The 27,667-nt window shown below is 36.9% G+C and overlaps 1 protein-coding gene across 1 annotated transcript in view; it reads left to right on the forward strand.

Annotated features, from left to right (window-relative positions):
- The window catches only part of CFAP47 (cilia and flagella associated protein 47), a 529,980-nt gene that overhangs the window by 189,149 nt on the left and 313,164 nt on the right, over positions 1 to 27,667 (forward strand). The window contains exons 32-34 of the mRNA XM_045089444.1: positions 17,596 to 17,677; positions 19,521 to 19,607; positions 27,270 to 27,462. Of these exons, the coding sequence (XP_044945379.1) occupies positions 17,596 to 17,677; positions 19,521 to 19,607; positions 27,270 to 27,462 (362 nt within the window). The remainder of the gene's footprint in view (positions 1 to 17,595; positions 17,678 to 19,520; positions 19,608 to 27,269; positions 27,463 to 27,667) is intronic.

The raw sequence follows: 27,667 nt of genomic DNA on the forward strand, positions 1-27,667 counted from the left end.
AAGAGGTCCTAATATGGAAATATATAGCAATACAGGCGTACCTCAAGTTGCAAGAAAAATCTCAAACAACCTAACTTTCTACTTAAAGGAACTAGGAGAAAAAAAAAAAAAACAAATAAAACCTAAAGCGAACAGAAGGAAGGAAATAATAATTAGAGCAGAATTTAAATGCTCTTAAAGCAGAACAAAAATGCTATCATCATTAGATGATATAGAAACAAAAGGAACAATAGAACACATGAATGAAACCAGGGGTTGGTATTTTGAAAAAATTAATAAAATTGATAAATCTGTAGCCAGACTTATTGAAAAGAAAATAGAAAGGACCCAAATAAATCAGAAATGAGAGAAAGAATAACAACCAACACTACAGAAATATAAAATTATAAGAGAATATTATGAAAAACTATATGCCAATAAATTGTACAACCTAAAAGAGAGGGATAAATTCCTAGAAACCTATAAATCAGCAAAACTGAATCAGAAAGAAATAAAAAATTTGAACAGACTGATAACAAGCAAAGAAGTTGAATCTGTAATCAAAAACTCCCAACAAACAAAAAAGTCCAGAAATGGACAGCTTCTCAAGTGAATTCTACCAAACAGTTAATGAAGAGTTAATACCTATTCTTTGCAAACTATATCAAAAAATAGAAATGGGGAAAAAAAAAAAACCTTCCAAATTCATTCCTTGAGACCAGCATTACCCTATACCAAAACCAGATAAAGATACGACAGAAAAAGAGAACTTCATCTCTGATGAAAAATATCCAAAAATCCTCAATAAAATACTGGCAAACCAAATTCAACAAAAATTTAAAAATCATTCACCACAATCAAGTGGGATTTATTCCTGGGTTGCAAGCTTAGTTCAACATTTGCTAATCAGTCAGTGTGTTACATCACATCAATAAGAGAAAGTAAAAGGACTATATGATTCTTTTGGTAGATGCAGAAAAAGCATTTGACAAAGTACAACATCTATTCATGGTTAAAAAAAAAAATCCCCCAATAAAGTAGGTTTAGAGGGAATATAGCTAAACATAATAAAGGCCATGTTTGAAAAACCCACAGCTAACATAATCCTACGTGGGGAAAAACTGAGTTTTTCTTTTACAGTCAGGAGCAAAACAGGAATGTCCATTTTCACTACTTCTATTCAACATAATACTGGAAGTCCTAGTTACAGTAATCTGACAACAAAAAGAACTAAAAAGAATTAAAAAGCTACCAGATTGGCAAGGAAGAAGTAGAACTTACACTATTTGCAAATGACATGATGCTATATATAGAAAAACCTGATAGACCTTACCAAAAAAACTGTTAGAACTGATACACAAATTCTGTAAAGTAGCAGGATACAAAATTAACATATAGACATCTATTGAATTTCTATATACTAATAATGAAGCAGCAAAAACAGAAATTAAGGAATCAGTCCTTTTGACAGTTGTACCAAAACCATTAAGATAACATAGGAATAAACCTAACCAAAGAGGTGAAAGCCTTGTACTCCAAAAACTACAAGTTTAGTGAAAGAAATTGGAGACAAGGCAAACAAGTGGAAAGACATTCCATGCTCATGGACTGGAAGAAAAATTTTGTTAAAATATCTGTACTACTCAAAGCAGTCTATACTTTTAATGCAGCCCCTATCAAAACACCAACATTTTTCACAGGTTTCACAGTTTTCACATACAATCCTGAAATATGTCCATAACCACAAAAGAATTTGAATAGCCAAAGCAATCTTGGAAAAGCAAAGCAAAGCTGGAGGCATCACAATTACAGACTTCAAGTTATATTACTAAGCTGTAATTATCAACATAGTATGGTACTGGCACAAAAATAGACACGTCCATCAATGGAGCAGAAAAAAAAATGCAGAAATAAGCCCACAATTATAAGGCCAATCTTTGAAAAAAAAAAAACAGAAAAGAATATCTAATGGAAGAAAGACTATTTCTTCAACAAATGTTGGGAAAACTGGACAGCAACATGCAAATGAAAGAAACTGGACCAGTTTCTTACACAAGTCAGAAAATGAATTCAAAAGGGATTATAGACATAAATGTGTGACCTGAAAGCATAAAAAATCCTATAAGAGAACATAGGCAATAACCTCTTTGATATCAGGTATAGCAATTTCTTTTAAATATGTCTCTTGAAGCAAGGGGAATAAAAACAAAAATAAACCATTGGGACTACATCAAAATAGAAATCTCCTGCACAGCTAAGGAAACAATCAACAAGACTAAAATACAACGTATTGCATAGTAGAAAATATTTTCAAATGGCCTGTCTTATAAAGATAAATATCCAAAATATATAAAGAACTTATACAACTCAACACCCCCAAAATAAATAATTCAATGAAAAAATGGCAAAAGTCATGAATAGACATTTTTCCAAGGAAGACATATAGATGGCCAATAAACACATGAAAATGTCTTCAAATTCTCTGGTAATCACGGAAACATAAATCAAAACTACAATGAGGTATCACCTCACACCTAGCAGAATAGCTAAAATCAACACGAGAAACAACAGGTATTGCTGAGGATGTGGAGAAAGGGGAACCCACTTGCACTGTTTTGGCTAATGTAAACTCTTACAGCCACTCTGAGAAACATGCAGATTCTTCAAAAAATTAAAGATAGAACTAACTACCCTACAATTCAGCAATCACACTACTAGGTATTTTCCCAAAGAATATAAAAATACGAATTCAGAAGGATGCATGCACCCTGCTGTTTATAGCTGCATTATTTACAATTGCCAAATTATGGAAATAGCCCAAGTGTCCATCAGTTGATGAATTGATACATAAATGGTGTACACACACACACACATACACACACACACACACTCTCTCTCTCTCTCTCTCTTTCTCTCTCTGTCTCAATGAAATATTACCCAGCCATAAAAAGGAAATCTAGTCATTTGCAGTAACATGGATGGAGCTAGTGAGTATAATGCAAAATGAATTAAGTCAAAGAAAGACAAATACCAGTGATTTCACTCATATGTGGGATTTAAGAAATGAAACAAATGAGAAAGGGAAGAAAAAAAGAGGCAAACCAAGAAACATCTCTTAACTATAGTGAACAAACATGGTTACCAGATGGGTTTGGTTGGGGGATTGGTTATATAGGTGATGGGGATTAAGGACTGCACTTGTTGCAGTGAGCACCCGGTGTTGTATGGAAGTGTTGAATCACTATCTTGTTCCCCTGAAACTATTATTACACTGTATATTAACTAACTCAAATTGAAATAAAAACTTAAATAAATTTAGTCATGGAACTGAGCCAATTATTCTATCTTCATTTCTTAGGCTCTACCACATGAATGGTCAAAACTGGCTTGTGTCTCTTGTGACTTTTAAGGAATCTAGAAGTTTCTAAGTCCCTAAAGGGGACTGAGTTAAGACCCAGGCAGCCTGTTATGGAAGTGAATTAAATGAGACAGATTCCACTGAAGAGGCAGAAGGATAGGATTGGGCGGTTCTGATGCCATAGTATGAAAGACAAATATATGAGGACCAGACTGTGGCTGAGGCAGTTAGGAGGGACCTTTTGGTTCTCGATCAGGTAGGACTAGAAATGCAAGATCCTCATATCAGACCCCAGCAGCAATTGCCCACATGGCATCTAGACTCTAGGCATTGATAGGGGGTATTGCCAAAGGGACTATCGATCCAGAAAAGTAATCACAAACCTGCTTTTAGAGGTACAAGGGTTCCTCTCACCTACTTCATGTAAGCTTCATGTAAGGTTGATCTGAGAGGCCTTACAATTTGGAGATTCCTCCTTTATAAAATAATATCAAAAATACAAACTTTAGAAACATGGCTTTAGAAGAGACTCATGAAAGTGATGAAATCTGAAGTCAAAGCATCATTTACTACACAATAAATCTGCCTCTTCCCAGAATGCCATTGTGTGGGGACATGGGGAGGTCTGAAATTTCATTTGCTTATCCCAAAAAACATAGTTACTATAAGGAGACTGTTGAAGTTAGAGGACTTGAAAATATGTGAACATTCAAATCCATGTTTTCTCCCTCTTTGTACCCAACCTGGTTGAGAATGAGAAAGATTATATCAGTTAAGGAAAAGAGCACAGCTGTGTGTTACTTTGTAAATTATTTTTCAATACCACTGACTTATTCTTGAGTCAGTGTACCCCCCAGTTTGTGTGCATGTTGAGGGTAGGAAGCACATCTCACTCATCTGGCATCTCTAACACACAGGATCCTTGATAGCACAGAATGGGGCCAATGTTCATTAAAATATTTATTTATTAACATTGTCTTTCACAGAGCTTTGTTTTCTGAGCTTGTGTGGCAAAAGGAATAAAATGTTGAAACTGGGTCTTAGGATAGTCATATAGAAATGGAGAAAATGTTGTGAAATATGAAGAATTAGGGATAAAAGAAGGAAAGGTAAAGCATTTGCATTCCAGGAGAGAAGGTTCAACTGGTGAGAGGATCAAGTTGGAAAAAAGTGGAGTATACACTATGAAAGTTACACATTGAACTTCATTGATAATTTTAATTATAAATTCTTACTTTTTAAATAAAGATTTTATTTATTTATTTATTTGACAGAGATCACAAGTAGGCAGAGAGGCAGGCAGAGAGTGAGGGAGAAGTAGGCTCCCTGCAGAGCAGAGAGCCTGATGAGGGGCTCGACCCCGGGACCCTGAGATCATGACCTGAGCCAAAGGCAGAGGCTTTAACCCACTGAGCCACCCAGATGCCCCATGAATTCTTAAAAATAACTAATTATTAAGGCATTTATTCCTTCATGCCCATATCAATTTGCTCTGGCTACCGTAACAGACTGGAAGGCTTAAACAACAAATTTATTTTCCTACAGTTCTGGAGGTTGGAAGTGTAAGATCAAGGTGTTAGCAGATGTTCTCTTCTGAGGCCTCTCTGCTTGGCTTACAGACAGCCATCTTCTCTCTGTGTCCTCTTCTGGTCTTTCCTCTGAGTGTACACACCCCTGGTGTCTCTCTGTGTATCCAAATTTCATCTTCATATAAGGACACCAGTTTTTTGTTTAGGGCCCATCATAATGGCCTCACTTTATTGTAATTGCCTCATTAAAGGCCTTGACTCCAAATAGAGTGACATTCCAAAGTACCAAGTATAAGGGCTTCAACATATGACTTTTTGGGGCACATGGTTCAGCCCATAACAATGCCATATGTTTTAAAAACTTTTAAAAACAGGTATTATAGTTTGTAATAAAGTTCTTATCCCTGTATTTGAAATAATATGCTTAATGCTTCTTGTCATTTTTACCTGTTACAGAATGAATTGGGTCTCCCTCCAGTTCACATGTTGATGCCCTAAGCCCCAATGAAACTATATTTGGAAACAAGACCTTTAAGAATGTAATTATGGTTCATTAATCACAATTATATTCTTAAAGGTATTGTTTGATATCATATAGACGGGACCCTAAGCTGTCTGCAAGCCAAGAAATGAGAGCTCACAAGCAACCAGATTATCACCATTTTGTTCTTGGACTTCTTGCCTCCACAAATATGAGAGAAAAATCTCTATTTGAGTACCCAACCTGTGGTACTCTGTTATGACAGACCGAGCAGGTTAACACACTGCCTAAAATCCTGTGATCTAATTTCATTTATTTATAACCAATAATCATTTTTATGATGTAATTAACTTTCACTGAAAAAATAAACTTTTTGATTGATAATTTCTGTACTCTAAAAGTAAAACAGGGCGCCTGGGTGGCTTAGTGGGTTAAGCCTCTGCCTTCAGCTCAGGTGATGATCTCAGGGTCCTGGGATCGAGCCTCACATCAGGCTCTCTGCTCAGCGGTGAGCTTGCTTCCCCCCCCCATCTCCTTGCCTCTCTGCCTACTTGTGATCTCTCTCTCTCTATCTCTGTCAAATAAATGAATAAAATCTTTAAATATATAAAAAAATAAAACTAAAACAGCAGCAGAACAAAAGCACTATGTATCTTGCATTGAAACTGTAATGTAGGATATCACATAATATGAAATTATTAGAACTCTTATTTTCTAATACCATTGATTTTTTAAAAGATTTTATTTATTTGGGAGAAAGAGACCATGAGTGGGGGGAGGGACAGAGGGAGATGGATAAGCAGACTCCCTGCTGAGCAGGGAGCCTGATATGGGGCTTGGTCCTAGGACCCTGGGATGATGACCTGAGTTGAAGGCAGAGGCTTAACCGAATAAGCCACCCAGGTGCCCCAATACCATTGATTTTTGAATAAATTTTTCATTTACATAAATAAATATACTTAGGAAATCATTTAACTTTCCTTTATACTTAAATTTAATTCCATTTATGATTTCATTTCTTTATCATTAAAAACTTTATACCCTTCATACTTATCCATGACCATTATGGTATCTTATTTAAGGGAATTGCATCTAAGAATGAAAATATTTTAAAGTAGCAGTTTAAGAATGATTCTGGAAGAATTCACTGAATTTTGGTAAAAGAACATAGCTTTTGAATTAGGTAGATGCAGGCTTAAATTGGAGCTTTTCTGTATTCCTGTGACTTTGCTCAAGTTAATATGGTTAAGTTTCAATTTCAAAATCTGTAACGTTGATGATAATTCCCAGACATAGTTGATAATAGAGTTAAAAATAATAAAGTATGTATTATATGATGCACAGTATATGATGATGATGATAATGAATTTAAAGGCAATAAACTGATCTAAAGCTTCCATATGCTAAAAATGTTTCCTTAAGTTTCTTCAATATGATAGCCATTAGTGATGTACTGAAAACTGAGTTTTGTGATATCATCATCACTGAAATAGAATATCTTAAAAGTCTGTTGCTCTATTAGAAAGAAAAGTTTTATTGACATAAAATAACCAGAAAACCAATATTTATCAAGTGTGTCTTTATTAGATAAAATAGGAACTTTTAAAAAGTTTTTATAATTTCAAAATAGAAAGCACATAACTTTTGTTTTAATTTTACCATATCTGCTCTTTTTTTTTAAGATTTTATTTATTTGACAGACAGAGATCATAAGTAGGCAAAGAGGCAGGCAGAGAGAGAGGATCCCAGGACTCTGGAATCATGACCTGAGCCAAAGGTAGAGGCTTTAACCCCCTGAGCCACCCAGGCGCCCACCATATCTACTCTTGATCCTTGATGATTGACTTATTAAAGTAAATGCTTTAATTCAATAAGGCAAACATTCTAATGCCATTTTTATTTTATAAAGTTGGTTGTGTTTATATCTTTCAGAAGTCTTTAGTTATAATTATTTCAAAAGAAAGCAGTGTTTTAATATCTAATGAAATATTAACTGTGAACTGATGAAAAAGTTTCAGACATTTAAATCTTTGTTGTTTTTGCAGTATAGAAATGAAACAGTTTTCTGATAGCATCATTATATTTGATTACTTGGAATTGTCATGTTATTCTTGTAGCACTTTTGTTGGTATAGGTCTCAGTAGTGTTGACATTAATATGGGTGGTTTCTGTTTTGAAATTTTGTGGTATGAGTTTGCAAGTATGGAAGAATGATTTTGGAATTAATGCCAAGCCATTCAAATTTATTGCTCTTTTATCAGCAAATACATGCCTATGAGGATATGTTGGCTATGATAATATTCATGAATATTTGAATGTGGCAATATGGTTATTAAATTTGGGTCATTAATCCCAGATTCATGCATATGTTTCATCATGGAAACAAATGTATTAAATTCAAAGTAATCATAAATGTTATTAGCACTCACATTGGAATTCGATGCCAGTGGATAAGGAATTTTATGTAAGTGAAATTATGTTGATTTTGTGCAATAAATGAGAAATTCAAAAATCTTTGAAGATCAAGTTGAGGATTTAGTAACTAATTACATCTAATTTTATTTTGTTCTACTTAGTGTAAACTTGGAAAAAATACACAAATGGAAAACCTAGCATGTAAAAGTGTAATTAAATCAATTAGGAAACTCAACTCTCTGTAAAACTACTGAGCAGACATAAAATCTATTGACAAAAGAGAATCGTAAATACTGTCTTAGGGACTGATGAAGTTAGGTCTTGGGATAAATTCAAAATGAAGAAAACTAGTCTCATGTAGGAGAGGAAAAATAATTTCCCCTCTACGCTTCTAGGTTCTTAGCTGAGACCTACTCCCCTACACCCCATAATAAAAAGACAGGAGGAAAAAAAATTGATTATGTATGTAAGTACAGTGGCCCCACAAAGATTTAAGATTCAAAAGACAGTCAAAAGATGAGGATTCTATACCATCCTGAGCTAAGGAAAATGATAGGGCTCTAGGGCTTTAGAGAGAGAAGGGGTCAAGACAGGGAGGAGGTAATTCAGAAAAGGTGAGAGGAAATATTTGTTACACAAAGGTAACCCTGTCACACATATACACCTGTCAGCAGAAAAAGTTACCTCCTGGAAGTAGGGTTCTTCCTGGTGGGGCCCCTTTGCTAATGTTAATTTCCTTGATAAATATATGTTTTCCTTACAAAAGGATGACATCTACTCTGTTTTTAGAGCTCCTGTCCTGCAGTTTCTCAAAATAATTGGTGTTCCAAAGAGGTATATTTTGGGGTGGAATATTCCACTGTCCCTCACTTGATAACAATGTCTGTAAAATGCTGTGAAAGAACAAAATTCACCTGAGTAAATTTTAACTTTCATATCAGTTTTATTCAGCAATTTGAGACTTGGGCAGTATCCAATCTAGCCAGATAGAAAGAAGCTCCAATGAGCTGTACAAGGCAAGAGGTTTTATATCCAGAAAGAAGCAAGAACAAGGAAGTTGTACTTGGACAATAGGGGAAGCAGTATATGCTATCCCAAAATGTACCACTTTGGCATGGGGATTATTTTGAGCTGAAGGCAGTTGAGACCGAGCAGACTCAGGCAAGTTTTTAACCTCTCTCTTAACTGCCTACAAGAATTTACATGGGGGGGAGGAGTCAAGATGGCGGAGAAGTAGCAGGCTGAGACTACTTCAGCTAGCCGGAGATCAGCCAGATAGCTTATCTAAAGATTGCAAACACCTGAAAATCCATCGGCAGATCGAAGAGAAGAAGAACAGCAATTCTGGAAACAGAAAAACAACCACTTTCTGAAAGGTAGGACCGGCGGAGAAGTGAATCCAAAGCGACGGGAAGATAGACCCCGGGGGGAGGGCCCAGCTCCCGGCAAGCGGCGGAGCAACGGCGCACAAAATCAGGATTTTAAAAGTCTGTTCGGTGGAGGGACATCGCTCCAGAGGCTACCTGGGGCAAAGCCCACACGGGGTCAGTGTGGCCTCAGGTCCCACAGGGTCACAGAAGGATCGGGGGTGTCTGAGTGTCGCAGAGCTTGCGGGTATTGGAACGGGAAAGCCGGCTACAGAGACAGAGCCGACAGTAATCTCACAACTCGGTGTAACCTTGAACCGGTCGCAGGCTCGGTGAGCTCGGAGCGCGGCCGGAGGTCAGGCAGACGGGAGTAACTGGGCGCTGTTCTCTGAGGGCGCACTGAGGAGTGTGGCCCTGGGCTCTCGGCTCCTCCGGGCGGAGACCAGGAGGCCGCCATTTGTATTCCCGTCCTCCAGAACTCTACGGAAAGCGATCAGGGAACAAAAGCTCCTGAAAGCAAATCCGAGCAGATTACTCACCCCGGCCCCTGATAAGGGCAGTGCAATTCCGCCTGGGGCAAAGACACTTGAGAATCACTACAACAGGCCCCTCCCCCAGAAGATCAACAAGAAATCCAGCCGAGACCAAGTTCACCTACCAAGGAGTGCGGTTTCAATACCAAGGAGAGCAGCAGAATTCCAGAGGAGGAGAAAGCAAAGCACGGAACTCATGGCTTTTTCCATGTGATTTTTTTTAGTCTTGCAGTTAATTTAAATTTTTTTCTTTTTCATTTTTTGTTTTTTTTCTCGCCTTCTGGTTAAATTTTTTTTTAAACTTTTACCTTTTTCTTTCTTAACGTTTTTTAACTAGTTTATCTAATATATATATATTTTTCTTTTTTGTATTTTTCTGATTTGTTTTCTTTTTTTAAAATTCTTTTCTTTTCTTTTTTTTTTCTTCCTTTTTGAACCTCTTTTTATGCCCTTTCTCCCCCCTCACGATTTGGGATCTCTTCTAATTTGGTTAAAGCATATTTTCCTGGGGTTGTTGCCACCCTTTTAGTATTTTACTTGCTCATTCATATACTCTTATCTGGACAAAATGACAAGACGGAAAAATTCAACACAAAAAAAAGAACAAGAGGCAGTACCGAAGGCTAGGGACCTAATCAATACAGACATTGGTAATATGTCAGATCTAGGGTTCAGAATGACAATTCTCAAGGTTCTAGCCGGGCTCAAAAAAGGCATGGAAGATATTAGAGAAAATCTATTGAGAGATATAAAAGCCCTTTCTGGAGAAATAAAAGAACTACAATCTAACCAAGTTAAAATAAAAAAAGCTATTAATGAGGAGCAATCAAAAATGGAGGCTCTCACTGCTAGGATAAATGAGGCAGAAGAAAGAATTAGTGATATAGAAGACCAAATGACAGAGAATAAAGAAGCTGAACAAAAGAGGGACAAACAGCTACTGGACCACGAGGGGAGAATTCGAGAGATAAGTGACACCATAAGACGAAACAACATTAGAATAATTGGGATTCCAGAAGAAGAAGAAAGAGAGAGGGCAGCAGAAGGTATACTGGAGAGAATTATTGGGGAGAATTTCCCCAATATGGCAAAGGGAACGAGCATCAAAATTCAGGAGGTTCAGAGGACGCCCTTCAAAATCAATAAGAATAGGCCCAGACCCAGTCACCTAATAGTAAAATTTACAAGTCTCAGTGACAAAGAGAAAATTCTGAAAGCAGCCCGGGAAAAGAAGTCTGTAACATACAATGGTAAAAATATTAGATGGGCAGCTGACTTATCCACAGAGACCTGGCAGGCCAGAAAGAGCTGGCATGATATTTTCAGAGCACTAAAAGAGAAAAACATGCAGCCAAGAATACTATATCCAGCTAGGCTATCATTGAAAATAGAAGGAGAGATTAAAAGCTTCCAGGACAAACAAAAACTGAAAGAATTTGCAAACACCAAACCAGCTCTACAGGAAATATTGAAAGGGGTCCTCTAAGCAAAGAGAGAGCCTACAAGTGGTAGATCAGAAAGGAACAGAGACCATATACAGTAACAGTCACCTTACAGGCAATACAATGGCACTAAATTCATATCTCTCAATAGTTACTCGGAATGTTAATGGGCTAAATGCCCCTGTCAAAAGACACAGGGTATCAGAATGGATAAAAAAACAAAACCCATCTATATGTTGCCTACAAGAAACTCATTTTAATTCCGAAGACACCTCCAGATTTAAAGTGAGGGGGTGGAAAAGAATTTACCATGCTAATGGACATCAGAAGAAAGCAGGGGTGGCAATCCTTATATCAGATCAATTAGATTTTAAGCCAAAGACTATAATAAGAGATGAGGAAGGACACTATATCATACTCAAAGGGTCTGTCCAATAAGAAGATTTAACAATTTTAAATATCTATGCCCCCAACGTGGGAGCAGCCAACTATATAAACCAATTAATAAAAAAATAAAAGAAACACATCAACAATAATACAATAATAGTAGGGGACTTTAACACTCCCCTCACTGAAATGAACAGATCATCCAAGCAAAAGATCAGCAAGGAAATAAAGGCCTTAAACGACACACTGGACCCGATGGACATCACAGATATATTCAGAACATTTCATCCCAAAGCAACAGAATACACATTCTTCTCTAGTGCACATGAATCATTCTCCAGAATGATCACATCCTTGGTCCTAAATCAGGACTCAACCAGTATCAAAAGATTGGGATCATTCCCTGCATATTTTCAGACCACAATGCTCTAAAGCTAGAACTCAAGCACAAAAGGAAGTTTGAAAAGAACCCAAATACATGGAGACTAAACAGCATCCTTGTAAAGAATGAATGGGTCAACCGGGAAATTAAAGAAGAATTGAAAAAAATCATGGAAACAATTGACAATGAAAATAACAGTTCAAAATCTGTGGGACACAACAAAGGCAGTCCTGAGAGGAAAATATATAGCGGTACAAGCCTTTCTCAAGAAACAAGAAAGGTCTCAGGTATGCAACCTAACCCTACACCTAAAGGAGCTGGAGAAAGAACAAGAAAGAAACCCTAAGCCAAGCAGGAGAAGAGAAATCATAAAGATCAGAGCAGAAATCAATGAAATAGAAACCAAAAAGACAATAGAGCAAATCAACAAAACTAGGAGCTGGTTCTTTGAAAGAATTAATAAAATTGATAAACCTCTGGCCAGACTTATCAAAAAGAAAAGAGAAAGGACGCAAATAAATAAAATCATGAATGAAAGAGGAGAGATCACAACTAACACCAAAGAAATACAAACTATTATAAGAACATACTATGAGCAACTCTACACCAACAATTTGACAATCTGGAAGAAATGGATGCATTCCTAGAACCATATAAACTACCACAACTGAACCAGGAGGAAGTAGAAAGCCTGAACAGACCCATAACCAGTAAGGAGATTGAAACAGTCATTAAAAATCTCCAAACAAACAAAAGCCCAGGGCCAGACAGCTTCCCGGGGGAATTCTAAAGAATTAGAAGAACTAATTCCTATTCTCCTGAAACTGTTCCAAAAAATAGAAATGGAAGGAAAACTTCCAAACTCATTTTATGAGGCCAGCATCACCTTGATCCCCAAACCAGACAAAGATCCCATCAAAAAGAGAGCTATAGACCAATATCCTTGATGAACACAGATGCAAAAATACTCAACAAAATACTAGCCAATAGGATTCAACAGTACATTAAAAGGATTATTCACCATGACCAAGTGGGATTTATTCCAGGGCTGCCAGGTTGGTTCAACATCCGCAAATCAGTCAATGTGATACAACACATCAATAAAAGAAAGAACAAGAACCATATGATACTCTCAATAGATGCTGAAAAAGCATTTGACAAAGTACAGCATCCCTTCCTCATCAAAACTCTTCAAAGTGTAGGGATAGAGGGGACATACCTCAATATCATCAAAGCCATCTATGAAAAACCCACCGCAAATATCATTCTCAATGGAGAAAAACTGAAAGCTTTTCCGCTAAGGTCAGGAACAGGGCAGGGATGTCCATTATCACCACTGCTATTCAACATAGTACTAGAGGTCCTAGCCTCAGCAATCAGACAACAAAAGGAAATTAAAGGCATCCAAATCGGCAAAGAAGAAGTCAAATTATCACTCTTCGCAGATGATTTGATACTATATGTGGAAAACCCAAAAGACTCCACTCCAAAACTGCTAGAACTTATACAGGAATTCAGTGTCAGGATATAAAATCAATGCACAGAAATCAGTTGCATTTCTCTACACCAACAGCAAGACAGAAGAAAGAGAAATTAAGGAGTCCATCCCATTTACAATTGCACCCAAAACCATAAGATACCTAGGAATAAACCTAACCAAAGAGGCACAGAATCTATACTCAGAAAACTATAAAGTACTCATGAAAGTAATTTAGGAAGACACAAAGAAATGGAAAAATGTTCCATGCTCCTGGATTGGAAGAATAAATATTGTGAAAATGTCTATGCTACCTAAAGCAATCTACACATTTAATGCAATTCCTATCAAAGTACCATCCATCTTTTTCAAAGAAATGGAACAAATAATTCTAAAATTTATATGGAACCAGAAAAGACCTCGAATAGCCAAAGGGATATTGAAAAAGAAAGCCAACGTTGGTGGCATCACAATTCCGGACTTCAAGCTCTATTACAAAGCTGTCATCATCAAGACAGCATGGTACTGGCACAAAAACAGACACATAGATCAATGGAACAGAATAGAGAGCCCAGAAATAGACCCTCAACTCTACAGTTAACTAATCTTCGACAAAGCAGGAAATAATGTCCAATGGAAAAAAGACAGCCTCTTCAATAAATGGTGCTGGGAAAATTGGACAGCCACATGCAGAAAAATGAAATTGGGCCATTTCCTTACACTACACACAAAAATAGACTCAAAATGGATGAAGGACCTCAGTGTGCGAAAGGAATCCATCAAAATTCTTGAGGAGAACACAGCCGCAGCAACATCTTCCTAGGAACAATGCCAAAGGCAAGGGAAGCAAGGGCAAAAATGAACTATTGGGATTTCATCAAGATCAAAAGCTTTTGCACAGCAAAGGAAACAGTTAACAAAATCAAAAGACAACTGACAGAATGGGAGAAGATATTTGCAAACGACATATCAGATAAAGGACTAGTGTCCAGAATCTATAAAGAACTTAGCAAACTCAACACCCACAGAACAAATAATCCAATCAAGAAATGGGCAGAGGACATGAACAGACATTTCTGCAAAGAAGACATCCAGATGGCCAACAGACACATGAAAAAGTGCTCCATATCACTCGGCATCAGGGAAATACAAATCAAAACCACAATGAGATATCACCTCACACCAGTCAGAATGGCTAAAATCAACAAGTCAGGAAATGATAGATGTTGGCGAGGATGCGGAGAAAGGGGAAGCCTCCTCCACTGTTGGTTGCGATGCAAGCTGGTGCAGCCACTCTGAAAAACAGCATGGAGGTTCCTCAAAATGTTGAAAATAGAACTGCCCTATGACCCAGCAATTGCACTATTGGGTATTTACCCTAAAGATACAAACGTAGTGATCCAAAGGGGCACGTGCACCCGAATGTTTATAGCAGCAATGTCCACAATAGCCAAACTATGGAAAGAACCTAGATGTCCATCAACAGATGAATGGATCAAGAAGAAGTGGTATATATATACAATGGAATACTATGCAGCCATCAAAAGAAATGAAATCTTGCCATTTGCGACAACATGGTTGGAACTAGAGCGTATCATGCTTAGTGAAATAAGTCAAGCAGAGAAAGACAACTATCATATGATCTCCCTGATACGAGGAAGTGGTGATGCAACATGGGGGCTTAAGTGGTTAGGAGAAGAATCAATGAAACAAGATGGGATTGGGAGGGAGACAAACCATAAGTGACTCTTAATCTCACAAAACAAACCGAGGGTTGCTGGGGTGAGGGGGTTTGGGAGAAGGGATGGGATTATGGACATTGGGGAGGGTATGTGCTTTGGTGAGTGCTGTGAAGTGTGTAAACCTGGTGATTCACAGACCTGTACCCCTGGGGATAAAAATATATGTTTATGAAAAATAAAAAATTAAAAAAAAAAAGAATTTACACAGGGTCTTATACCAGGAAGGGTGCTATTGCCAGAGAGAACTTTTTATATCAGAAAGACTTAACTACCTGGCATGGCAAATGATTGTTTACCAAAGATTTGCTCTTCTCATATTTTTGTGAATTGTCTTCCTCCCCTTTGAAGACCCAAACCCCTACCCCCATCTCCTTAGCCTCAGCTGTCTGACCACCTCTCAAGCTTCATTACTTTGTGAGACTCCCATAAAGTATGTATATCTCATTGTTGTTCCCCCACCTTAATTTGATTTATGTCAATTTTATTATTGGGCTAGCAAAAAACTTAGAAGGTAAGGAGGAAAAAGTTTTGTACTCTTACAGCAACAGAAGCAGATTGATTATTGCAAAGTTACTTTCTCTAGGAGAGATGGTAGGGGTCTCTCAGGCAGATTACCTAACTAATGCTGTTCAGGCAATTCCTGATTAACTGGTTTAAGATTCCATTTCTGGGAGGTACAAAATCATTGTGAAGTTAAATCTCACTTTGGTGACATGGAGCTTAGCATAAATGACTCCATTTAGGGCCTGTTGTCTCCTGTTGTCTTTAATAATGCAAAAAATTTATTCTTCATTCTGAACATTTTACTGAAGGCCTCTTCTCTGCTGGACACTATGGAATATTCAAATGAATACCATGTGGTCTCCTTCTCCAAGAAGCTTTCAGTTTAATGCTTCCCTGATAATTTTTCTTAGGTTTTCAGTACCATTTAATAGAAGTGATTATTTCCTTCTGAAATCCCATATTTGCTTTGGATGCAAGGAAGTATTCCAGTTTCTATATATTTCTCTGAGCTTTCTGTCTTTGTTTTACCTCTATGATTTCAACTTAATGGACCATCATCTCATTTGAGTTCTTACAAATGCTCTAGGTTCAGCTACTCCTGTAAAGGAGTAGTGTTCCATTAAAATATTATAGGTAATATTTAAATCTATAAGAATTCCAGTTTAGTGAAGATTCATAGGAGTGATGTAGATCTAGATGGGAAATACATGAAAATCAAAGAGAAAGGATGATATTTAACTGTCAAACAAAGGAGCTTTATGTGTGCAGCATGATTTCTTACACCAGCTTCCACTGGCCCATGGCCAAGTGAAACTTAACAATTCTAGAACTCTGCTCTCTGCTTCTACCCCCACAAGGGTTCCCCTTCCTTATATTTTTTTTCTCATTCATTATGCTACCTTCAAGGTTTGAACTTTTAGAATCATGTTGAGGCTCCTTTCTGCCTTTTCTTTTTCTCCCATTTCAGTAGTGATAGGATTGCAAAATGTGTACAGAGTTGAGGACTAGATATGATATTCTCTGATAAATGCTTATGGTGAGTGGCATTCTGTGCTCACTGAATGAGTTAAACCTAAATGTTTAGATCTCCACTAGGAAACACTCCTGCCAAAACTATTAAACTGTATGAAGGTAGTTCTGGTGGTGATAGATGTGCATATGAAGACTTTGAATAAAAACATTTCAAGGAGTACCTGAATGACTTAGTCAGTTGAGCAACTGATTCTTGATTTCGACGCAGGTCATGATCTCAGGGTTGTGAGATCAGAGTCCTGCATCAGGTTCTACACTCAGCATGGAGCCTCCTGAGTGTAGAGCCTCTCTTGCCTCTTATCCCCCACTCACTCTCTCTCTCAGAAATATATCTTTAAAAAATAGTTCAAGAAATATGACAACAAAAAATATAATCTTGAATGTGATAGATTATATACATATGAATATATATGCTCTTAAATGTATAAAATAACAAATATGTGCTGCATCAGATATACTATTACAAGTTTATATTATCACAGAGGCCAGAATTTTTAGATATTCTTGGAAAAATAGGTGATGGATTATGTTATATTTGTGGTTTTCCATATTCAGCTGTGTGTTGTGATAGGCATTCACTGAGTATTGGGTGACTAATGATCTGTTAGATGGTTTATTGTATTCAAAGTTTTTCCAGATAGTTTTCAATTTTTTAATGTTATACAACAATAAAATGGTTAGCAAAGTCATGTAACTCTATATTCTGTTATCATATAAGGATAAATGTAGCTGATCGTAGGCATTTAGTAAGTTCTTTCTCATTATTAATTCTCTAAAGGAAGCATCATATACACACTTCATTGTTAAGAGAAGTGTTAAAGCTAATTTTATAAATTTTAAATTTAAAAAATAAAATTCAATACATATATAAACTATGATATTGAAATAACTGAAGTTCAAATGCAGGTGATATACAAACTGGGAGTATTATACTATAATAATTTGGATTTTTCTCTTTTGATTTTAGTGCTCAAGGAGCATGTATTTCTCATGTACTTCCAGAATTTCTGCTTGAACCAGAAGATTATGAAAAGTGGATTGAAATTACAGTAAGGAAATACAATTTCTAGGGAATAATCTGCACAGTTAATGAATTGACTGATCTTTGGTATTTGTTAGAAAATTTTATTACAAAATCTTGGTATTTTATTTATGAAATATCCTATGGATTATGTCTCTCTGGACAGCTTACTTACGTGTGTGTGTATAAATATTTAAATGTATATATACACATATATATAGATATTTTTATATATACACACACACACACACGGTCATACACACACATTTTTATATCTGTCTAAAAATCTTTGTGGAGTTCCTGTTGTCAGGGAGCAAGAATATCCTGTCCTCTTCAAGGTCCTTCCAGCTAGACTAAGAATCAAATTGACATGAGACTGATTAACAGGAGAAAATCAAATTTAATAGCTTATGTAAGGGGAATTAGCACAGACCTGGAAATTCCAAAGACAGGCAAAATGAGGTATTTATGTCATTCTGAACTAAGGAGAAAGGGTAGGAGGAGTCTGGGACTTCAAAGGGAAGAAATGTACCTCACAGGGTCCTACGAAGAGCAGGTGTTTGGTAATTAGATGTTTGTCCTGCTATACAGATGGGTCACTCAGATAAAATGTTATCTCTGCTAATAAAGCTTATTCTGGGAAAGACCCTTTCTCCGTACACCCCACTATTTCAGATTCTTCTCTGAGTTAAGGGAGGGGCAAAAGTTTCTCTTAAGCCCAGAGGGTCTCAGTTGCCTTCAGCTGAAAATAGGCCACATGCCAAAGTGGCGTGTTTTGGGGGGACCTGTCCCAAACCCCTGCAACCAACTCCCTATGTGCCAAAGTGATGCATCTTGGGGCAGCCTACCCTTGGCCCCTATGCTATGTAGAAATTATTACATGACTTTCTTAAATATATAGGTAATTTCTTCTTTTATGGGGTCTAGAAATGAAGGATTGTGTGTGCTTATGTAAATGTTTTCTTAAAGTCAATTTTTAGACTATGTATCTTCCAACAAAAATATTGGTTTAATTTTCCCACCACTTGCCACATCCCTTCTTTAAGTTAAAGGGGAGAATAGGCAGAAATTAGCAAGATTTGTATAGTTTTTTTCAAAGTATACAGTTCATTTTATGGAAACCTCTTGAGAAGGTGAATTGCTTGTAGAAACCTTCAGGCTTTGAGGCAGCTCTACTTTAGTCATGGCTCTGTTATTATACTCACCACATGATGTAAACATGAGAACCATGGGCTTGTCTTTTTTTTTTTTTTTTTTTTTTTTTAAGATTTATGTATTTGAGAGGGAGGGGGAGGGAGTGCGTGCAAGAGTTGGGGGAGGAGCAGAGGGAGGGAGAGAATCTCAGATAGACTCCCTGCTGAGTATGGAGACTGACATGGGCCTTAACCCCACCACTCCAGGGTCATGACTCTTGAAGTTCAACCAACTGAGCCACCCAGGGGCCCACTGGGGCCTGTTTTTTGATACTCTACTGAGTTCCAGTGGCTTAACCAAAAAATGTGTTTCTTTTTGGGACTCAGAGTTCAGAATAACTTTGTATCTTATTCTGCTACTTCTGCCACGGAATAAACTAGTAGGGTCATTGAATGGATATATCTTTGACCTCAGTAAGGGGCTGTGTATTCTAGGAAGTTACTTCTGTTGATAGTTTCTATTACGTGCCCATGGGGAATTAGAGATCTTGATGAATGTATGCAAAAGTTTGTAAAAATAAAAAAAAAACACTTATATGCTAAATAGTTAAAACTTGGAATTTGTATTTGCCTTGCATTTTAGTTAATGTTGTAATATTTTATTTATTAAATTCTTTTTTTAAATTTTTATTAAATTCTTTCGTTACTATCTTGCCTGTGTGTTCCTGTATACCTAAGGAAAAGCCCTCTGTTGTTATAGACATGACTCAGTTTGAAGCCTGGAGTAAAAGGGCATGGACAGATGTATTCCTTCAGATATACAAGGTAACATTTCCACTCTTGTTCACTGCTGGCTGTTTCGGATGATTTAGCTGAATTGTGTATTAGTTAAGGTGTAGATGGTGCTGCAGATTAAAGAATTAAAAAAATACAATGGCTCAAGATAAGATAGAGTTTTTATCTTTCTCATGGAACTGTTGAGAAGTAAGTGGTTTGGAGACAGCAGAGTATGTCTTCCACCCTCAGTCCTGGCCTTTTGTCTTTGTGTTAGTCTCTCAGAACAAGAAAGGAGTAGTGGAGGAAAAGTAAAATCTGTTTAAGGATGTCACCTAAAAACTGCATCATTTCCTGTGGGCAGAGTTTAGTCCTATGGTTGTACCTCACTGCAGGGGATGTTGAGAAATGTAGTGCCTAAAATAAGTAGCTACCAGTTGTATTCTGGTACTAAAAGGAAGGATTAAAGAATGGGTGATAGTGAAAATTATGGTTTCTTGAGTAATTCCCTGAAGAATGTATGAGGGTATTAATGACTCTCAGTCAAACTTGGATTTGGGAAAAGACATTTTCTACTTTGTTTCTTAACTCCAAGCTGTATCATCTATGATTTGCCCACTGATAGAGAAGAGCAACTCTAAAACAAAAGGGCAGCAAGTACCCTACTTAATGGACAAAGTAGTCCTAATTTCGGTTTGTGGGCTTTATTCACTCACTCGTTCATTTCTTCATTCATGCATGCATTGATGGATATGTTTATGTCATCTAATCTCTCCTTCCTATCCTAGAGGTCTATGAATTTAAAAATCAAGTATTACTTGTAAACTCAGAATCTGATAGTGTGTCAGCTACATCGTATATGCTCAACAAATACTGGCTGAGTAAATTTACTTAACAACTATTATGGTATAGACACAGTAGTAAGCTCTGGGGTTTAAGATTAAACTTGATATAGTCTTTCTCTTCCAGGATTTTGTGTCCTGGAGTATATAAGTAATTACTCATATCTAATTACAAGACTTATAACCAATTCTATGTTAAGGTAAGCCCAAAAAACTAGTGGTGAATGCACATAGAGAGGAGCCTACTTTTTCTGTGCACTGGAGAAGGTTTCTAGGAAGAAAATCAATTCAGCCTGACCCTGAGAAATAAGTAGGAGTTTCCCAGGCAAGGTAAAGCAGTGGAGCATAGGTTAGAGAGGGAAAGAAAGTATAATTTGTGAGAAAGAGGTGGTAGGTGAGTTTTATTGGGGATCAAGACAATAACATTTGTCAAGACAAAGGGAATTCAATGTGGAAATGCCTGAGATTAGATACAACATGGTATGTTCTAAGGAAGAAGCACACTATGACTGGGGGTAGGAGGTGTGGACTGTGATCCTAGTCATAAATTAGAGCATGGTTGACTTCATAAGCCAAACCAAGGAATCTGGATTTTATGGACTTTAGCTCCTGAAGGATTTTAAACATGAGGCTGATATATCAGCTTTGCATCCTAGAGAAATCACTCTGGTACGATGTGGCATCTGTTTGGAAAGGTAGTGCCTGGTGCTAGGAATACTGGTGGTAGTGGGAAAGATGAGAAAGGGACTGCTTTCCTAAATATTAGGAATAGAATTCAGAATGACTTGGTGAATAACTAGATCTCAGTGGGTGAAGGAGATAAAGAGGTAAAAGATGACAGTGGGTCCTGCTGGGGTGACTGAATGGAATTTGATCCTAGTCCCTGAAATAACAAGACAAGCGATAATAATAGGATTTTGTTGGGGGTGGAGGGTGAGATAGAGTAAGAAGGCATAATAAATTAATTTTGGTTGTGGTGTATAATGGTGCCCAGTGTCTTTACCAGGTAGATATACCCTTCAGTCAGGAAAGAGATCTGGGTGGCAACACGTGTGGGATTCTTCACTGATTCCATGATAAAGTCATAGGAATAGATAAGATGACCCAGTTAGGTCATCTGCAGAGCTGTATTTCTCCATGTATTGTGTCTAAAGCATGGGTGGCTCTAGGAGCTCTATTAAGTCACAACCATATTGGCAATTTCTCTTGTGAAAGCAAGCAATGTTGAGATGAGTTTCACAGGTTGGAAAGAATATGGTGATTTTCACACAAATCCCTTTAGATTTTCTTTTTCTCCTTCCTAGAGCTCATGTGTGCCCTCAGGACTGCCTTTGTCAGGTCTTCTTGGCTAATAGTTTGGATAAAGGGTACAACTTGTCTCATCCAATTTGATTTTGTGTCATTTGGGTATTTTTGCCTGTTAAATTTCATATTTAATTGTTGCTATTTTCTTGCATTATATTCCCAATTCACAAAAATGTATTGATGACCAAAAAACAGGTCATTGAAGCACAAGAGAGATGAAAAACAGTAACAGAAACACCCAAATTCAGAATGCTGTTTTAAATGTAAATATAAAGAGGGCTTTCATGTGCATATAAAACATGAATCTGTATGTAATGAAAGAGGTAAATGTGATATTTTTACTGAAGAATCTAGGCAAGAGAAAGATGATCAATAATAAATATCTGAATAATAAGTTTAGGTAAACTGTTGATTCATTTGTTCCCAGTGTACTGTCTGTTATAAGGTTGTTGTTGTTTTTTTTTAAATAGTGGCATGATTGTATCAAATATTTTGATATTTTTAAATGAAGAGCAGTGATCTTTCTGGTTAATTAAATACATTTTTCCTCAAACCAATTCAAAATCTCTCTGTTATAAAATTGTGGAATATTTGCTGCTAAAAGTAGGCAAGACACCAGTTCTACTGAGGGCATTACTTTAGAATTTCATGCCTCTGTAGAAGACAAGTAAAGATAGTACAAGGTTTCATATTTGTGAGGAATTCTTATTTATTTAATTTGTTTTTAAAGATATATTTATTTATTTTAGGGAGAGAGAGTGGGATGGAGGGGCAGAGGGAGAGGGAAAACTGCACTGACTGGGGCCCAACACATGGCTTGATTTCACAACCCTGAGATCACAATCTGAGGCGAAAGCAAGAGTCGGATGCTTGACCGACTATGTCCCCGAAGTGCCCCTGTAAGGAATATATAAAATGAGCTTCAATAAAACATGATTGGAAAGAAGGTAAACTTGGTGAAATTGTTTTATTAAATGGCTTTGCAGGATGTCCCCTAATGGCAGTGGAATGCAATGTGCATACACTTATTCTCACAAGTGTTAGCAAATATTGCATGCTTTGGTTGGATCTAAAGGAATGTATGAACACATTTGCATAAGTGTGATAAGTCTGTGTGAAGGAAAGAAATATATGATGACGTTTTATTCTCTTTATCAATGAAAGCCCATGCTCTTAGAGGAATAATTCTTTGTCATTATTTAAAGATTAATTTGTAATGTAGCCTGGAGAAAATCAGTTGGTGGTAGATATTGATAGACAATTGGTCATTGGTCACAAGAAAGAGTGAACCCTTATTCATAGGGAAATGTAGATGATTAAAAATATGCTTCTATTGTGAATTCATTGTTAAATAGAAAAAAAAGTAAATACTGTCAAAATAAGGCTACTGAGTTGCCTAATTGCGTTGTGATCTCTGTAAGTTCAGGATCTTTATTTCCAATTTTGAGATGCGCTGGTTATGAAGAGAAGGTCTGTCTCACGTGCATTTTTTCAACAGGAGTGAGATTTAAAATAATATGTTCCTAGCACTAATGTTTTTCCTTATTTATCATTTTTATTTTAAGTGGCTAGCTCAAATATTCATTAGGTAACGTTTTCCATCTTGGACATATACCTACAGGATTTGAATATCATGATTTTTATTTATTTATTTATTTATTTATTTATTTAAAGATTTTATTTATTTATTTGACAGAGAGAGATCACAAGCAGACAGAGAGGCAGGCAGAGAGAGAGAGAAGGAAGCAGGCTCCCGGCTGAGCAGAGAGCCCGATGCGGGGCTCGATCCCAGGACCCTGGGATCATGACCTGAGCCTAAGGCAGTGGCTTAACCCACTGAGCCACCCAGGCACCCCGAATATCATGATTTTTAATGTGGTACAAAACACTAAAGCATCAAAAGTTTGGCTTTTTCCCAAGATTTTTTGGGGAAAAAATGTTTTGAGTTGTTGAATGGACAGAAAAACTGAATATGATCATATAGTTTCTACACAGCTGAGTTGATGATTGGAAGCTGAAATCCAGCCTACGTGCTTCTCGCTAAGACTATAGACACTATTGGAAGCTGTGTCTCAACAAATTAGTTGCAGGGGCGCTTTTACTTTAATAAGGGTACCATCAGGATAATAGTTTCTCAGAGAGTGTACCACATTCTTTAATTTGCACAAAGACACTGTATAAGTTTTTGAGCTCCTCGCAATGGAAGCCAAAGAAACTTTTCCCAAAGACGAATGCCACTGAAGAGTAGAGTACTATTATCTTTAATGCTATTTCCCAAGTTGAGTGTTTTTAACCTTTGACTTTTGAGTGTGATTGGCTCATCAAGGAGCTTAGTATTTGTTTAGTATTTGAAAGTAGATGAAGTAGATTTTAATAAAAATCTCTATAATTTCTGGCTTTGTGTTGGGCCTGATTATCTATAACAATCAAACTGAACATCTATTCTGTTAACCTGTAAATATGAGGTAAGCTTTTCTCAATTAGTGGAAATACAGAATAAGAAATTACTGAATATATAAAGTGATGTAGAATTCAATACATTCATCGTCTAGGTAAATGTAGATAACTTGATAAAGACAGTTACTATCATTCATCTTACTGATATGAAGCTATAATTATTGTCATTACTACTACTAACATAACGTTCTAAATATTATGTTGAATCTTTGTTTTTTAATTACAACAATTGGTGGTTTTTGTGGTTTCTTCATGCATATTTCGTGGTCTCTGGGAGATAAAATTGGGAGAAACACACCTAAAAACTTAAAAGAAAAGATTGCATCAGGGCACCTGGATGGCTCAGTCGTTAAGCGTCTTCCTTTGGCTCAAGTCATGATCCCAGGTTCCTGGGATCGAGCCCCACATGGGGCTCCCTGCTCAGTGGGAAGCCTGGTTCTCCCTCTCCCACTCCCCTTGCTTGTGTTCCTTCTCTCACTGTCTCTCTCTGTGTCAAATAAATAAATAAAATATTTTTTAAAAAAAGAAAGAAAAGATGGCATAGGTTAGAAACCTAGTGTCATAGAAACCCAGCACTTAAATAGGTAAGGGAAGAGAATCCTGCAAATGAGCTCAAAATAGGCAAAAAGATAGCAGTAACACTGTATGGTACCATGAACAAGGAGGGAGGAAAGCCTCTGAGGGAGGATGTATTATCAGATGAAATGGGGAGGTGGTATAAAGTAATGATTAAAAATTCCCTATTGTATTAGACAACAAAGATGCCAAAGGCACTTTCAGGGTATGAGGGTGTGATGAATTGGTGGAAGGTTATTAGGTGGGCTTTGGTTTGATGAGCAAAAGGAATGAAAGTGGGGTTAGAAAACTCTTTCCTGGGTTAGAAAACTCTTTCATGGGTTACACTGGTGGAGAGAACAGGTAAAACAATTGGGGAATCCAAGTTTGGGAGAGCTCTCTAAAAGCTGAGTATAAGTGATCATGTTTTGATATTGTTGAGAAGGGAGAGGTTAAAGATCCAAAAGCTAAAAAAGGCAAATGATGAAGGACTGTCCCAAAGATGATGCGTAATTTTGGTATCTAGTACAAGAGAAGGGATAGCTTACCCACTGTGGCTGTAGAGGAGGAAAGGTGAGTATAGATGTTCACGTTGTAGGACAGACACTGCAGCATTCTCATCTAGGATGTCATTCCTTTGCTCTTTGAAGTAGTGATGATGGGTCTTCTGAAAAATACTAGTGTATAGGCTGAGAAGGAAGGAGATCTGATAAGAGATGAATAAGGAGCCAGGAGCCCCTAGAGGTAGTAGGAGTGAGAAGACAAGGGAAAGAGGTCTCTGGGCTTGCAGGGTTTTATCTTTATTTAAATCAGTAGCAGGTGCATCTTGGGTTTCCTGGAACCCCTATAGTGACACCCTGGTATGCTGTGTGCTGTACCTTAGAGGTGAGGTCAGATTGCTGCTGTGCCTTCCATCACCAGGAAACTCCCCTATAGATTGAGCCTCTTCTTGGAGCTTTCTCTCTACCTCCTGTTTTTGTTTTTTTAAGATTTTGAAAATTTATTTATTTTGAGAGAGAGTGAGTGAGCGTGAGAGCAAGCGAGTCAGAGATCATGAGCAGGAGGAAGGTCAAAGGGAGATGCAAACCCCCTGCTGAGCAGGGAGCCCAATGTGGGACTTGACCCCAGGACCCCAGGATCATGACCCAAGTGGAAGGCAACTGCTTAACCAACTAAGTCACCCATGTGCCCTCTACCTCCTGTCTTAACTGATGTTTCTGTCTTCACCCCCAGATCACTTGTAGGTGGTCCTCCTTGATAGGGCTTGTTGATAAACAAGCTTGAATGCTTCTTTTTATATTTTCTTCCTCTATTTTCCTTTTAAAAATTCTTACTTTATGAACTTAAATTATATTCTGTTTACAAAAAATTTATAATCTTGATAATATTTAGACTTAAATGACTGCAAGAAATTTTGTTAGGGTGATAAACTTTTATGGTATGTTTGAGCACTATTTGTTATATTCTACTTAATCTTATCAAAGGAAAGGTAACCTTCTAAAAGTTAAATCTGATTTGACTTTTTCTAATTCCTACTTAAATTAATTGTGCCTTTTTGGCATACATTTTGAGTTAAGATTTACTAGAATAACTTACACATAGTTTAGAACATTCTGTGAAATTGCAACTGTTTAGTAAAATTAAAATTTCACCTCATGTTATGATCTACATCTTATTCATGTTTTTGTTGGGGAAGGACATGACATTTTTTTCATTGCTGTTCCATTTATTCATTATGAGACCAGTCATTACTTTTAAAATATTCTTTAAACACCGTCCAAAAATATAAGAGCTATTTCTTGGTAGAATAACAGCTTGAATTTTAAACAGAAACACTGACAAACAGGTATGGTATAACCTTGTTCTTGGAAACTTTGGAAAAGGAATGAACTTTGGTAGCATGTTTTAAATTGTTGTTCTGCCTTTTACACTTTACCTTTTAAAATATTTAAATATTTAAATGGTTGAAATTCAACCATTTCGGATTAAATGTCTTTCTAAATATACTTTAGCTAAGGATTGCATCGTTTCGCTATCATACCATTTCCTAGCACAGTAACTAGTTTTGTATCATGCACTCAGTACATAATAATTGAATTAAGGAATAGATATAGACCTTCTTACCTCTTAACTAGAATTCAGTTTATGTTTAAAACAGTCCTATTGCTTCCGTATCCAGTGCTGTGGTTACCACAAGATTCTCTATGGGCCTCTTTCTCCTCTAAATGGTACCTAAATTAAGTAGGAGAAAGTTTGTTTGCAGACTTTGAGACATCACAGATTGTATCTCACAATATGTACATATGCATTATGTGCTTGCTGGCCTATGTCCATGAGGATTTCAAACATAGCTGAGATTTGGATAGGCGAGTTGTTATTGCGTATACTCTGACTTTCATCTTTATTGTGGGGGGGTCTTCTGATTTCTTTTACTCTTGTATGGATGCAATTGACCAGAAAATACTGATGTCTTCCTTTTTTTACTCTTCCAATATTGATTTTGTAATTTTACCATTCAAGTCTAATGAAGGTTCCCTCTTTTTCCCAATTTCAGGTTCTGGTACTATCCCGGGTTGTACCACATTGCAGCAACAACCTGCCCCCCATCCATGTGCAGAATTCACCAAAAGTCAATCCTTGTTTTTTATCCAGCAACATATATTCTAATCCTGAAAGGATTCTGCTTAGTTGGATGAACACAAATTATGAGAATGCCCGACATATTATATGGAAAAACTGTCACCATGGTGAGAATTTTTTTCTTTAAATAAATTATTGCTAATTTTCATGTGACAATTTAGAATTAGACCCAGAATCCATGGATTCTAGACCTGACTCTTTTCTGCAAAAAGGATCTCTTAACATCTTCGAGATCAGTTACCTTACATGTAACATGGAAATAATAAAAGTTGCTTCTTTAATGTATTTTGAAGAATAAGTGATAAAAATCTA

Source organism: Mustela putorius, unplaced genomic scaffold (assembly GCF_011764305.1).
Source record: "Mustela putorius furo isolate JIRA1106 unplaced genomic scaffold, ASM1176430v1.1 tig00003836_pilon_pilon_pilon, whole genome shotgun sequence".
NCBI classification, from domain to species: Eukaryota; Metazoa; Chordata; class Mammalia; order Carnivora; family Mustelidae; genus Mustela; species Mustela putorius.